This window comes from Arachis hypogaea, chromosome 16 (genome assembly GCF_003086295.3).
Source record: "Arachis hypogaea cultivar Tifrunner chromosome 16, arahy.Tifrunner.gnm2.J5K5, whole genome shotgun sequence".
Lineage (NCBI taxonomy): Eukaryota > Viridiplantae > Streptophyta > Magnoliopsida > Fabales > Fabaceae > Arachis > Arachis hypogaea.
The window spans coordinates 17,729,772-17,745,725 of NC_092051.1; the positions used below are offsets into that span (position 1 = coordinate 17,729,772).

A 15,954-nucleotide genomic window follows, 5' to 3' on the forward strand; every position below is an offset into this window, starting at 1 on the left:
CATTTGAAGTTTGAACCTAGAAGTTCTCAAGGATGATTGGAATAATGAGATGATTAAAATATTTGCGAAGTTAAGAAGAATAAGCTTGCCCATCGCCATCACTGTTAATTAAATAATTAGGAGTATTTGAGTTGCTAACGTTAATTTAAATTAATTTCCCTTTGTATATAATTAAGCCCTGTGTCAACAAAAGTTGCTTGGAATTTAAGAGTTTTCTGTGTGCGTATGAGGTGATGCATAATGCGGTCATTTGAAGAATTGGCACCAAAATTATGACTAACTGGATTCAGATCAAGTATCCCAACAACACTCCAAATTAAATGACAAATAGTGGACTAATTAATGCAATTAATCGATGGTTTGGCAAAATTATATTAAAACATATTATGTATATACAAAAAGCTAGCTATTAAATCAATCACTATATATTGTATGTGTTATTTAATTCATTTTTAATGTATATTTTGTATTATTATATGTATCTTATACATATAATATAATTAATGTATATATATATAATTTGAATATACAAATGACATTGTTTTTTACTATTGTATATCTTTGGTTCATGATGAATGTTGTTGCTTTCGTTTTTTTTGTTTTGCCGTAAATCAATAAATTTAGTCATTATAACTATTTTGCTACAACATACATTTATTTTTAGTATATCCAGAAACACAAAGTGACTATTATTGTGAACATTAGAAGGAGCAACGACATCAAACCACAAAGCCCCTATCGATCTCCTTGAATTTATATTTATGATCAATAATGTAAGTACTAATAATATGTGCATGAAGGCTAATACTAGACTCAGACGTTCAACTAATATGTTCGCTGTTTAAAATTCAGTTTTATTTCACGGAACAATAATTATTAGTTTACCTTTAATTTCCCAATTCGTAGTGAGTATGTTATTATATTGTTTGGTCATAATATATAAAAACAACTTTAAATAGTGGAAACCACAATATGGCTGAGCTTCAGCTTCACGCACTAGCGGCCAACGGGCCAAGTCAAAGAAATCAACCTTGCAAAAGTAGGTTAGTTAGCTTCCATGCACGTTTTCTCTCTTGCTGGCAGCCACCATATCGGTTTAATGGACAAATGATTGAAGACTAATGTTATATAAACATTATTGAAGAAGGAAAAATTCAAATTTATTGTTTCTTCCTGCTTTTTTTACCATCTGAATTGCAAAAATTTATAATTCGATGCGTGCAACTCATATATATTGTTGTTCTTTTATGGATATGCTTTTGTGCTAATAGAATTCTAAACTCAAGAAATAATTAAGGTGAAGTTGGCCTAGCTAGACATGTTGCACTTCTTACCTTATTATACACTTTTTACAAAAGAAGTGAAAAAACAAAATCGTGCCCTAAAAGAGGATAGAAAAAATTAATAAATACAATGAGCTGCAAAGGCCGTGCTAGCTGACTAGTAACCAGGTCATACCGGAGGTCGAGCAGAGTCAACGGCCGACGGCGGCAAAATAGGGGCTGTAGACGAAGACGCCGCCCCTGCCCCGCCGGTGCTATCAACCACCTTCGGCGACCTAACCGAAGATCCTCTGACCAAGAACGGTGGCGCCATCGTCAAAACCCACCGGTCGGATTTGAAACTCCGGTCCAACCGCCTCAAAGTCCTTCCCCTACTACTTCCCTGTCTCGAACTACCGTCCCTAGGCAAAACCAACAAGCTGTTAGACCGTTGCAACTCCCGGTTTATTATCTCTCTTCTAACGGCCACAGGCAATCTCAAAGTGAACCGGTCCGTGTTCTCTCCCGGTTGGACCAGAGAATGCCCGGTCGAGTGCGACCGAGGGAACTGCCTCCTTCGGTTGGACCCTCGCGTCGTCCTGTTCCGATTCAGCGTCAAGCTTTTCGGAATCGCAATCACTTCCGGCTCCGACGACGCCACGACTCCTCCCTCAGCGTCTGGCACGTTGACACGCACCTCCGGCACTGCGGTGTCAACGACGGCGTCGTTTTGCGCCTCGACATCGGTGGTTGGCACGAGTGGAACCGCATGGACTGACTCGCCGGGTTGCGGGACGAGGTTGGCGCGGCAGACGGGGCAGGTTGTGTGGGAGGCTAGCCACTCGTCGATGCACTCCGGATGGAACACATGGTCACACTTGGGAATCAAACGCAGCGTTTCGGTGTCTTCGAATTCACAGAGGCACACCGCACATTCAAGAACCTCTTTTCCAATCTTGTGGATCTTGACCTCCGAATACTCCAGAATCGGGAAAGTCTCGATCACTGCAGGATCGAGACCACGTGCCCCTCTTCTGGACCTTCCGCCTCCCGTGGTTGGAAGGACGGTGCCGGAGGGTGAATCGGCGCAGTGGCGGATGTAGATGGAGAAGAATCCCATGAGGAAGAGTGCTGCAACGAGAATGACGACGATTATCGCGAGCGAAGGGCTGAACTGCGTGTTGTAGTTGTTGTTATTGTTAGAAACGTCATTTTGGTTCTGCGCAAAGGTTGACGGAACGGAGAGAAGGAAGAAGAAAATGAAAAGAAAGGAGCTGGTTTGGTCGTTTTTGTCCTTCGTCATTGTGAAGGGTGAATGCAGTGTTTGGGAATAGAAAGAGAGAGTGCGAAGAATGAGTGGGGTTTTAAAAGGGTGAATGGTCAAAGAAGGTGTGCAGCTTGGATGAAGCTTCCGAAGAAAACGGAGAATATGTAATGTTAACTGTTTAATCGTGTTTTTCAATTCAATTTTCAGCTTCTGCTCCATTGCTGTCAAAAGTCAAACGCTTTATCTATCCAATTCTTTTCCTACGCTGCTAGCGCTAACATCATCATCCTCTTCAAATACCTAACTTTCTTTTCTAGCCCGGGAGAATTTATCTTCAATATCAACTCTCTTTCTCTATTTATAAAATAAAATTTAATTTTCATACATTTTCAGTATAAAATAATTACATAATCTCGTATTAATAAAAATAAATATTTTTTATATTTGACTACATAAATAATTATCCAAAAAAATAGATATAATTACATATATAAAATATTTTATATTATCAACATATTAAAATTAAATTTTTTATAAAAAATTATTTATTCCATAATCTAGTTAACTAAAATACTCTTCAATATAGTATAATTTTATATATAACTTATTAACAATTGTTTGATTTTTTATATATATATATATGATGACTTTTATGGGTTTATATATAATAGGAAATTCAAACATTTTGGACGCGCGCAATAATGAAATTCATGTCGTAAACTATGTATTAAATATTTGAACGAGTCTACCAACAAAACAATGCATCAATGTTATGATTTTCTTATTTGCTTGTGCAAGGGTTCATCAATCTTCTTTATATATTAATGCGGTTTTTTTTTTTTTGTCATTTTCAGATTGATATTCTTCAAATATTTACATTGGACTATTTTCTCTTTGTAAGACGCCGAGATAAAATATGCATTTAGTCGTTAGAATTACATTACTCCTATCTAAGAATAATATTGAAGAAAAAGAAGGAGAAACATATTATTTATTACTTTTCCATTACTATCTTCAAGCAAGGTTGGGTAAATTAAAGTCAACAAAGGCATAAGCGGACGTGATTTAAATATATTATAAACTAAATAATTAATTAGTGTGGCTAATAATTGTCGTGTTAAGTGCTAATTGCGCTAGCTAGTTGGACAGTAGTAATAAGACTAATAGCTGTGGCAACTAGATGGGGACAAAATTGTGTTATTAGTATACTATATAATTAATAGAAAAACGTTCGGGTTAAATATTGAAATGTGGCCAGAATTTATAACCCCTTCTAGAAGCACGTGATTTTAGTTAATATATTCAATATTCAGTCCTAACTGCCTGTTTATATAGTAACTACACTAACTATTTAGACACACAAAAAAAAAATTATACTTACTATTCTTTTTTAATTAATTCGTATATTTCTTATAGCTTGCTAAATAATTGAATATCATTCATTAAAAATATTGTTTAGAGCATCATAAAAAAGGCATCGCATAATATTCTCCACGATGAGTCCAGGTGCATGATGCACTACATACTTAACAATCCGACGGTGTAAATATGGTCAAAAGTCATAGATGTACCTACGACGAAATAGTCAGAAACAAGTAAAATTTGATTGCTATATAAGCCTTTAAGGTATACTCTTTTAACATATTTACTAGTGTATGGTACGAGATAATACATAAAATTATATAAAAAAATTTATTAAAATAAATAAATAAATAAATATATAATAATTATTATTATAAATATTTTATAAAATTATAATTAAAATTAAATTTTAAGAATTTTTAATATTAAAAATAATTAGTATTTATTTTAATTAATTTGAATTTGTTAAGTGATCATCTCACTTATTGGTTTAAGTAAGTATTAGGAGTTAGAATCTCGTTTTGCGTGGATATCAGTGGCTAGTGGTTGATCATTAATAAATGGAGTATCAATATATAATTATACTTTATAGAAGTACTGAAACCCGCGAATACCAGACCCATCCCTGCACGATTAGGACAGGTAATAACCCGACTCAAGGTGGGGGTGGGTTTCGTTCGAGACAAGTGTTTGAGCGAGGCATGACAGGGTCGGATTTATGATGTATTCGCCCCAGGATATATACATAGAAACACTTTTTAGAGATTACGATTTGTCTCACATCATATATTCAGTGATTCATAGTCTCAGTCCATTCTCCATAGCCATGTCATCTTCATCCAGAGTCTTCTTCTTCTTGGCTTCTCCATAAAAAGCCTCACAGCTCTCATTGCCGTCACAGCTCCTATCGTCTCACCACTGAGCCCATCGTCGTCGCTATTGAGCTCGTCATCGTCTACCTTCACAACTCTCGTTGTCGCCATTGCTAAGTCCATCACCGTCATTGTTGAGTTCGTCGCTACCTTTTTGCTGATCTCCTTTCCTCTAGGTAAATTCCTTAAACCCAAGGTTCTGAAAATCGAACCGGTCATCGAACCGCTCTAGCTACTAGTTTACTGGTTTATAAGTTTAACCGGTTCGACCGTGGTTCAACCAAAAAAACCGTTTTATAAAAAAATAATAAATAAAATATAAATAAACACATGAAAATATAATTATAGTCTAATGTAAACTTTAAAATACCATTCAAATTAAAAGTACTACATAAACCAGAATGTTATAATTTCATTCAAATATAAATTCAAAAGTCAAAAAACAAAACAACCAATCAAACATAACATGGCAACATCAAAATGATCCAAGTTTGTCATCAATCATCAAAGCAGGATTAGTTTTCCCCCGAACATTAGAAGTTTGTGACTGACTTTTGTTAGATGCGGGAGGAAGAGAAGGTTCATTCGAAGCAGAATTATTTCCAGCATTATCATTCCTAGGTAGTTCTTAGTTGATACTTTCATCCATACTTAAACATTACCAGCAATCCAACCCAATAATCTCAACTCTCAAGTTCACAACAAACAACATCCTAAATTATTAAAAATTATTCACAATTACTCAACAAACAATAAAATCCAGTTCAGTACACAAAGCAGGAACTATGGAATCAGTTCAGTAATCAGTAACCAGTAATCAGTAAGCAGGAACTATGGAATCAGTCCAGTTCAGTAATCAGTAAACAACAATTATTAACCAAAGTTCACAGTTCAGTTTAGCAGGAACAGTTTCACACTACACAGTTTCACACCTCACAGTTCACAAAAAAATAAAATAGGGAGACAGAGTTCACAGTTTCAGAGTTCATCATGTCACACTGCAGTGACTTCAGTTCACACTTCATAGAGCTTCGCAAAATCAAACAACTACTCAATCAAACTCATCAGGGAGACAGAGACATGCTAAACTGAAAAAAGATTTTAAAAGAATTACCTGGAACTATGGAAGCTTGAAGGCGCCTTCAAGGATTCAACAGAACATGCAATAGGGAGAGTGGGAGACAGCGACGCCAAGTGACCAAGCAGTAGTGGAGCACCTTCGAATGGACGACGGGTGCTTGGCGATGGAGGTGGCTATTTGAAGGAACAACTGCTACGAGACGGAGGTGGCTTGGCGAAGGAACGACGGCTACTGCGCGATTAGGTGGCTGTTCGAATGAACGACGGCGGCAGCACGACGTGGTGGCTGGACGGAGGTGAGGGACGAGGACGATCGTGTGAGAGTCAGAGAGGCGTTCCCAGATCCCAGTTCTCACTCTCAGTTGCAGTTCTAAGTTTCTGAAGCTCGAAGAGAAGGGGAGGATCGAATTAGGGATTTAGGGCTCCAGAAGGCATAAAACGGCAACATTTTGCTGCCCATCCAAAAAATCGGCCGGGTCACGGTTCGGTTCGACCGACCAGTTACCGGTCGGTTCAATTCCGATTTTCAAATTTTGCGGTTTGCTATTTAACCGATTCGTTTTTATGAGCGGTTCACGGTTCAACTAGTTCGACTGGCCGATCCGAACCGATTTTCAAAACCTTGCTTAAACCCGACGCCGCCTTCCTCCTGTTGAGCCCCTTTTTTCTAGGCAAATCTCTCTCTCTCTCTCTCTGAGTCGGTTAAGTTCTTCTATAGACTCATCACTTGATCATCGTCGTAATTTTATGTGAGTATGTCACCGGAGTCCCTTTTCTCCTGAGCACGTCGCTGTCTTCCTCCTCCTCTCTCTCTCACACATTATTAATGACTGAAAAAATTAACAAAAAAAGTCATAATATAATAATCATAAAATAATTAATTAAATATAATTCAATACAATTCATAATATATTTATTATGAAAAATAACATTTTAAAATTAAAGATATGAGGAGTATTAGTAGCAAATAAGAACTTAAAATTATATGTAAGCAAATCAAAATGATGTTTTAATGTGATTTGCAAAGAAAAATTTTCATTATTCAAGTATAATATACGTTTTATTATTTTGTATGGAATAATATTAGTTTTAATTTATATATTATTATTATTGGGTATTAAAAATAAACCGTGTTTGTATTATTAGTATTCTTTTGACTTTCCTCAATTCTAACAGTGATTAGGTCTAAAAGCTCGCTCACCTCATTAGAAACAAATATAATCTAATAAGTTTCTATCCGATAGTGTTATACATTGGGATAATCATAGGAGAATTAACTTTAACGAGTTAATAGTACGATATTTAGTTACTACAGGAGTATTTTTACACAAAATTATCAATTAATTATGTATGACTTCTGATGAAATAATATATTCAACATGAATAATGTTGTTTATTAGGTAAAAGGTAATAAATTGACAAAAAAAAATTATTACAATAGGTATATTCATTTTAACAAATGTTCTTCTATCTAATACTATAAAAAATACACTGATCACCCTAATTACTACAGATCTAACTTCCATCAGCAGCAGTAGAACGCTTAAATTGAGTTATTTCTAGGCTATAGTATTCGTAAACAATCAATGAAATATTCATCTATGCCTTCTCATTTTATATAAAAGAAATTATACATAAAGAAAAGAAGAAAAGAAGAGTTGAAATAGTAAAAGCGATAAAAATGATGATTCTTAGAGTAACTCTAATGGAATCAATTTTAGGTATCAATTTTAACTGTAAATGAACTGATTTAAAATTAAAACTTGCATTGAATACCCTTTTTAAAATGATACTGGTATCACTTAAAAAAAAAGGGTGAAATATTACCACGTATTTAAACACATCCATTAAATAAACACTAATGGTGTTATTGTAATATTGTAACGTTGTTTTATTGTAACATTGTAACAAAGACTCCATTAAAATTTACTCAAATAAATTAGATGTATTTATTTGTACTCTGCATTTTATTACTTTATTTTTTATTATCTTATCAATTTGGTAGAAAAATATATCCAAATTAATTTAACGTAATTTTTTTTAATTATTTATAAAATTTTAATTTTTCTCTCAATTTAAATATGGTATATAATTATTAATTTTATAATTTTATAATTTTATTTTAGTTAAATTTTCACAATTTAATTAAATTTATTTAAAACAATAAAAATTAATTTAAAATTTAAATTGAAATGAAACCAAGCATTAGAGTGACAAATTTTACATTAAATTTTAAATCAAGTCTTATAATATATAGTCAACAAATATTTTATGGCATCTTGTGGAGCCTAAAATAAAATAAAATTAATACCAAACATTAGAGATGTCCTTATAAGCTTGTTTGGCCATCTATATATAAAAGACCAGAAGATCATGATTATCTAACAAAATTAATTTGTATTTATTACATTCAATTTGAATAAGTAAGAAATCATTTTATTTTAGTTTGATCCTTAATTCACATTATTTAAATTTAACTCGATAGATATTACTTGATTTGATATGATTATTAATTGAAAATATCTTAGTTCTCTATTTTATTTATAGATTTAATTTTTTAAATGACTAACAAATTAATCAAATCAATTAATTAATACACATAATTATAATTAATTTGGTTTAATAAATTAAAAAAATATTATCAGAATATTAAAAAAATAAAATAAAAAATACTATCAAAATAAATTAATATAAATTATAATAAATTATGTGATATTTAAATATCTAATCAAATCAATTAATTAATATAATTAATTTATCATAGTAAATTAAATTTAATGAGTTAAAAAATAAATCAAAAATGTTTTAAAAAATATGCCACATCACCTTCATCGTTAAGTGCAAAAACCGATTTTTATATAATAGAATAAATTTACATTTAAGTAACTATTGGTTAATTATTATTTTATTAGAAATATTGATTCTTAATATTTTTAATAATCAATATGATCTACCATTTTAATTTATTTATTATGTAGTCAGAGTCAAGCCTTTAATAGTCTGATTTGGATATGAAAATTAAACCATATGAATGATGATGCCGGTGCATGTATATATATTGTATGTATAAAGGTCCAAGATTTAACGTCTTATTCAGCATCTCCTTCCAGAAACAATAATTTCAACACAATTGAAATTGGCACTTACGACAACACCATCCTTATTTCAATTATTTTATCTTTGAATAATGAAAATTTGACTAATTATCGGACATGTGAAAACTCCTTTGCATGATTCTAGGATATAGCAATTAGCATGTCTCTAGATTAGCGTTTGTAAATAAACGTTGACGTAACCAACTTGGGTTGTTCGAATAGTCAGCTCACTCGTCCGCTTAAACAAGTGTCGGGGGTTCGAATCCCGCCTTGTACATACAGCAACCCATTGGCCAGCGACAGACCTTTAAATGGAGTTCCGATCCGCAACGGATTAGTCCTTGACCTGTCGGGTTGGGAGATACCGTGGGCAACCAAAACAAAAAAAATAAACGTTGACGTTAATATGTGTTTGTAAAATTAGTTTAAATAAAATTGGATTAGGATAAATGTGATTTATGTTTAAATATTTTATTTTCAATGTGATTCAGAGAGATTAAATATTATTTGAACGATGGTAGTTAAAATATGCTTAAATGTATAATTACTAGCTAGTAAAAAAAAGAACATAACTTATAACATTATTTATATTATTTTTGTAACTTAGTTTTTAAATAAAATATTAATATTAGAACTTAATTTTGATATGCAACTAGATTTTATCCTGTTATTCAATTAGATTAATGTGTTTAATAAGTAGTAAATTTGAGAATTAATTAATTTTACTAATATGATAATACATTAATACATGATTAGTTGTCTGTGTAAATTCTTTTTACACTAACAGTATATAAAAATAAAATTTTTAATATTATTTGAAAGGTATATATAAAATTAACGTAAATAATAATTTTAAGTATATTCTTTTTTGTTGTACCTTTGGACCTGTCCTTTAATAAATAAAAAAAAGAAATGTATAGATAAACTTTAGTATAAGAAAATAAGTTAATTTAAAGTTCAAGATTTGGGACATTTAGTTACATCATATCCCTATCCATTTTCCTTTCTCCTTCTAATAATTTATGTTCTCCTTTCTGTGCTCAACTTTCCCCAAGCACCAAAAGTGTTTCTTCTACGTCATCTTATTACTCATGAAGAATTCTTTCTTAATGGAAAAAGGTAACGATCGGTAAAAATTATATTCTCCAACATCTCCAAAATTGATGAATGTCAAAATAAAAAGTTCTTATTGTTAGAAAATGCCTATATAGGCCCAACTATTCTTAGATTGGACCTAAAAAGATAAATTGTTAAAAAATACCACACTGAAGACACGCCAACCTATACAAGGCATAACCTATTCAGATTGGATCGAGCCTAAATCCTGATGAAATTTACTCAGATCATACTAGGATTTTTCTTTCAAATACTATAAATTAAAAATTCAATTTACGTCTAAGGTCTACATGTATAATATTAATCTTTATACTTTATGGATCAAGATTTACTTGGGTCTTAGTGGCAAGTACCTCAACTGCAAGTTCATTAGATCATTATCGACTTAAAGTCTATCATTCTCCTCCTACGAGTTAACCTAGCTAAAGATCCAACACCTCCTCAACATTTGCGTATTATGTGAAAATTAAACCCATGATATGGTTAAAATCTACAAATTTAAATAAAACACTCTGTTATTATGGAGTTTGAAACTTGGAATTCATACCATTATCGACTTTTCAGTGGGTATATAAGAGAATGGATGGTCCAAAAATGCTTCTTTGGAAACGGATAATATTTATATGAAAAAGTATATGGAACCAAGAGGTTGTCGGCAAAAAACTAAACAAAATCAAATTAATTTAATTTTATTCTTAATTAATTTAATTTTTTTTAATTTATAAATTTTAAAAATTAATTGCTGTTTAATTATAATCAACCCTTGACCCATATCTTTCCAAAACAATTCCTAGGATCACGGCGCAGAATCACACCCGTTTGTTCATACCTCACATTCGAAGCCCATTGGGTGTTACGCTGTATGGTTCCATCTCTTCTCCCTTCATATCATTGACGGCGCCGACCTCCTCCATCGGACCAGCCAAGCGCTGCTCCATTCCCAAGTGAATTAGACGCTCACCATTATTCATCCTATCACAGCGGCTACGGTGCATGGTTCGGTATTGGTTACATCAGCGGCGCCAACCTCATCAAGTCAAACAATCAAGAGAAGGGTGCGGTGCAACACTTCCGGAAGAGAGCAGCTTCCATGGCGTTTTCAAACCCGAAAGGCGGATCGATTAGTACATTGATCAATCCAACACAAGGCGATGAACAATTCAGTGTGTGTGAATTAGTTATTTAAGATCAAGAAGGGTGGAAGGTATGTTGCATAAGCTTCTCCTTCGTTGTTAGAATTTTTGTAACATTGTGTTATTTGAATGTTTATTATTCAAGCTAATTAGATGTTTTTTAGTTCAAAAAGTATATTTATTTGAAAATTACTGGCACAGTTATATATTGAGATGAGTAAAGTATGCTTAAAAATTGATACTAAAAACTTACCCAGCATGTTCGAACTATAAGAATTGCCATCAGTAAAGTTTGCTTGACTACTAGTTTTGTTTTGCAAATTTTTTTGATGGTTTTTATTGGACTCATTCATTATATAATAAGAAATGTTCTTAACTTGACAATGATTTTTTCTGGTGTCTTTGATTGAAGGGCGACGAAATTACCAATGTCGTTGTGAATAGGAAGGATGAGTTGGACGACAGACACGAGGTTTGAATGTGCTATGTGAATGTTTTTAACTCATGCTAATTAGATGTTTTTTAAGTCACATTAGACATTTCACTGTTTTAATTTTTGTATTATTGATTAAGAAAGAATATGTGCTCTTGTTATTTAGTATTTATGCCTTAACAAGGTTTTGATGAGAATATGCTTTGATTTTACATTTCATCTAATTTCTTAGGGTAGGTTACATCAATTCGGCATATGCTTTCAATATAGCATAACTCTATTAGTGAGTGCTTTATGAATCCTGAAATGGTATTAGACCATATAATGATATAAAAGAAAAAAAAAAGTAGATTGATGATTGGTTAGTATTTAGTATGAAAGGTGTTTTGTGATCTGTGAACCTATCAAATGTATTGGTTCCTTATGTGATCAACTCGTTAATCATATAAATTCAAACCAATTCAATAGTCAATATATTGTGTTGGGCTAAAGTTTTGTTTAGTATTTAGTAGTGAAACAAATCTGTATAATATAGATGTTTTTTAAAATTCAAAAAGCTCATTTATTTGGAAAATTCGGGTACAGTTAAATATTTATTTGAGATATTATTAAAGTATGCTAAGAATTTTTATTAAATACTTACTGTGTTAGGGCTAGTTTTAATTCGTATCTAATTTTGTATATTGAGGTTACAGTTGCCGGATCATAGTGGCGTATGTGAAGAGAAAATTCTAGTCATAGGAATGAGTTTTGGTTCGTTGCCTGTCGCACAGAAATTTTATGCAAACTATGCAAAGAAAGTTGGGTTCGTTACCAAAATAAGGAATACCAATTTTGATAAGACGCGGAAGGAATCAAAGATACCGGTTAATCAATCTATTTACTGCACGCGAGAAGGTTATCGAGAGTCTAGGGTGAACGCAGCAACTCGAGCAAACAGAATTACAGCCATGAGATGCAGAGCAAGGATGTATGTCGTGCTGGACAAGGAGAAGGAAAGTTGGGTTGTGTCTAGATTAGAGCTGAGGCATTCTCACCCCTGTTCGGCTAAGAAAGTTGTCCACTATCATGAGTACCGGGATCTGACCATGCATGCTAAGTGCGTCATTACGGATAACGATGAGGCTGGAATAAGACCCAACAAGACGTATCTAGCACTGGCAAACGAGGTGGTGGGTCCGCCAACCTGGGTTTTTCTGAAAAGGATGTCAGAAATTACATAACACGCAATCTCCGATGCTCCGATGACAATGAGGACTTCCAGGGGATGATGAATTATTTCATTTGAATGAAAGAGATCAATCCCAACTTCTTTTATGTCATAGATGTTGACGATGCCAATAAATTTAGGAGCGCTCTATGGGTAGATGCAAGGTGCAGGGCTTCGTATGAATATTACGGAGATGTGGTGTCGTTTGACACCACTTACAGAAGAAACAGGTTTGTATACTTATTGGTGAATTGCAAGAGCAGTTATTTGATAAATATATATTGTTGCCTCACAGTTGTTATTTGCTCTTTTCACAGGCATGGTCTGCCGTTTGTATCCTTTGTAGGTGTAAACCACCATGGAAAGTCTACTCTTCTTGGCCATGCTTTACTTGGGAGCGAGAAGATTCCTAATTTTGAGTGGGTATTCACACAGTGGGTGAGATGCGTCGGGACTGCGCCAAGGGGGATCATCACCGACCAGTGCAAGGTGATAGCTGGTGCTATTAGGAAGGTCCTACCTGACACTGTCCACCGATGGTGCATCTGGCACATAATGAAGAAATCACAATTCAAGCTTGGTGGATACGCTAGGTATGGAGAATTGAATGCAATGATGAATCACATTGTGTAGAATTCTCCTTCGACTGAATCATTTGAGGCTGATTAGTCTGGTTTCATCAAACAATTTAACTTAGGCCAGAACAGATGGTTAGCAGGTAGGTGATTGTTAAATCAAAAACCGTCTGTTGGTTTCTAGTTGCCTATTTATTCACTTCATGTTATTTTTGCCATCTTGATTCTGTTCTTATGTTTCTGCTTGGAGATGTAGCTGAGTTTTTTGCTAGCATGGTCAGTGGATGTTCATTTCAATATATAAACAGATATTTTTTCTCGCAGTGTGTTTAGATGTTTTTTATATTTATTTTATCAGTGCATTGGAGGTGAGGTCATCATGTTGTTTATAAGCCGCACTCTTATGCATGTGTTTTTTTTTTTTGGGCAGACCTTTATGCGAATCGACGGAAGTGGGTTCCAATATTCTTCAAGAGTGAATTTTGGGCAGGCATGAGGAGTACACAACGTAGTGAAAGTATGCACGCATTTTATGGTGGATACCTGCATTGCAAGAGTGGGTTAGTTCAGTTCGTCCATGAGTACGACAATGTACTTGGAAACAAGGAGCAAAAGGAGTTGGAAGATGATGCTGCAGACTCGGAAGGAGTCATCCCATGTATAGGGAGCACGGGCATTGAGAGACAGTTTCAGCAGGAATACACCAGTAGTATGTTTAGGACTCTTCAACTGGAGGTAAGAAAAAAAACCGATTGCGTGGTTCGATCAATTGAACAAAAGGGAGATACAATTTCTATTGAAGTGGACGAGCAGAAGGTATTCTAGGGGAAGCCTGTCTACCATACTTTCAGGGTCGAGTTTGACCCGTTGAGTCGAAAGGGTCAGTGTGAGTGCAACAAATTTGAATCCGCTGGTATATTGTGTTGCCACACCCTTGCGGTCTGGTCATACTACAGAGTTGACACAGTACCGAGCTGCAATGTTCTTCCTCGATGGAGTAAGAATGTCATCTGCAAGCACACTTACATCAAGAGTAGCCATGATGTGGCTCGGAGTGATGAAAGCAACAACTTGTTCAGGCATCTGTGTTCAGAGTTTTATAACGTTGCGCAGGAGTTTGTTGCTTGTGATGAGAAAGCAGCCGTCTTGTGAGCTGCCCTTTGGGATGCAAAGTCCAAGCTGACTGATTACCGTGCCAGCATGCGTTCTACGACTGTTTCTGTGTCTCAAAATACCTTGCCCACACAGAGCACAAGCGGTGCTATTGTACATGACATTCAAGGACCCTCAAGAGCCAAAATCAAAGGACGGCCAAAGAGTAAGAGACTTGGAGCAGAGCTGGACAAGTCAATTAAGAAGTCAATGCAAAAAAGGAAGAGAAAATCACATTCGGTATGTGTTAGAAGCGTAGTATATTTTAAATTTTTCTTACGAAATGGTATTCTTGGTTAATGTATGTTGTTCTGTTTTGTGTTGTGCATCTTGTAGGATGAGATTGACCTTCAGTCAGATAATGATCATCATGGGTCCTTAATAGAAGATTTGAGGATTCTACTATGTGGAATTCATCGGATGGTGGCGGGTTCATGCACCTGTTGAATTCCTTTAGGCATATATAGTTAGGTTTCTTGGTGTGAGTTTGGTGTCATTATTTAGATACAACTTAATAAACTATGCCATTTTCTATTTTGTCAATTGCATTTATCCTGTTTTGAAGTATTCATTCAAAGAAACAACAGGGCAATTGTTGTTATCTTTTCCCCATTTATCGTTTATTAAGGTTTTACATAAAAGAATTGTCACATATTTGTTTGCAAAAATTAAATGGTTTAAATCCACGGTGGAATCGGACGAAGAGAATAAAAAAAAAAAACAAAATGCATTGACATCTCAGTGAAGTGCACGCAGTCACTAATGCGTAACACATGAAACAAAGAAATCTTATACAAAACCATCCATTTTACAATGAGAAGAAACATCTGAGTTCCTACCAGAGACACCATCCACTTAAAATCCTACCTCCTGTACACTGATCACGACCAAAGGCCGTGCAATGCTTTAATTTTCAGCAACTTCACAATTCCAACATTGAAAAACAATGATAAAAAAAATAAAGAAGGCCTCCATTTACTTAGCACCACGCTAGTTAATGGATAGAAGTGCCACTTATGTATAGACATGAACAAAAGGGTTATATACACCGATCAGAGTTGACTCAATATTATCAATATGCAATGCATTGTTTAATGAACTTGTGACATCACTAACTTGAAAAATTATTGCTTGAGAATCCTAAAATAACTAAATATATGAAACCTGCTGACGAGTATCTAACAAAACATGAGCCACTCAGTCATCAACGAAGTACTAACAAGTTCAAATGCCTTAAATATGCTAAAACATAAAACAGATCCAGAACCATCTATTTTACCATGAAAAGAAACATCCGAGTTCCTACCAGAGACACCATCCACTTAGAATCCTACCTCCTGTACACTGATCACAACCAAAGGCCATGCAATGCTTTAATTTCCAGCAACTTCACAATT

The 15,954-nt window shown here is 34.2% G+C and overlaps 2 protein-coding genes across 2 annotated transcripts; one reads left to right on the forward strand and one right to left on the reverse strand.

Moving 5' to 3' along the window:
• Positions 1-1,138: 1,138 nt before the first annotated feature.
• Positions 1,139-2,844, reverse strand: LOC112758165 (E3 ubiquitin-protein ligase ATL31). Its single transcript, XM_025806762.2, has one exon. It carries the CDS (start codon positions 2,746-2,748, stop codon positions 1,453-1,455), a length of 1,296 nt encoding a protein of 431 aa, XP_025662547.1. The 5' UTR covers positions 2,749-2,844; the 3' UTR covers positions 1,139-1,452.
• A 9,726-nt stretch (positions 2,845-12,570) lies between these two features.
• LOC112756765 (protein FAR1-RELATED SEQUENCE 5-like) lies at positions 12,571-14,557 on the forward strand. Its single transcript, XM_025805386.1, has 6 exons — positions 12,571-12,767; positions 12,971-13,060; positions 13,148-13,423; positions 13,538-13,548; positions 13,836-14,140; positions 14,231-14,557. The coding sequence occupies exons 1-6, from the start codon at positions 12,571-12,573 to the stop codon at positions 14,555-14,557; spliced, it is 1,206 nt and encodes a 401-aa protein (XP_025661171.1).
• The last annotated feature ends 1,397 nt before the right edge of the window (positions 14,558-15,954 follow it).

What these genes read in the sequence shown, in the direction of transcription:
- LOC112758165 (XM_025806762.2), bottom strand. Translation starts at nt 2,748, where the DNA reads ATGGAGCAGAAGCTGAAAATTGAATTGAAAAACACGATTAAACAGTTA.
- LOC112756765 (XM_025805386.1), top strand. Translation starts at nt 12,571, where the DNA reads ATGAGATGCAGAGCAAGGATGTATGTCGTGCTGGACAAGGAGAAGGAA. An exon ending in ACCACTTACAGAAGAAACAG is followed by an intron (nt 13,061 to 13,147) that starts GTTTGTATACTT and finishes CTCTTTTCACAG; the next exon opens with GCATGGTCTGCCGTTTGTAT. An exon ending in TTAGGACTCTTCAACTGGAG is followed by an intron (nt 14,141 to 14,230) that starts GTAAGAAAAAAA and finishes AAGGTATTCTAG; the next exon opens with GGGAAGCCTGTCTACCATAC.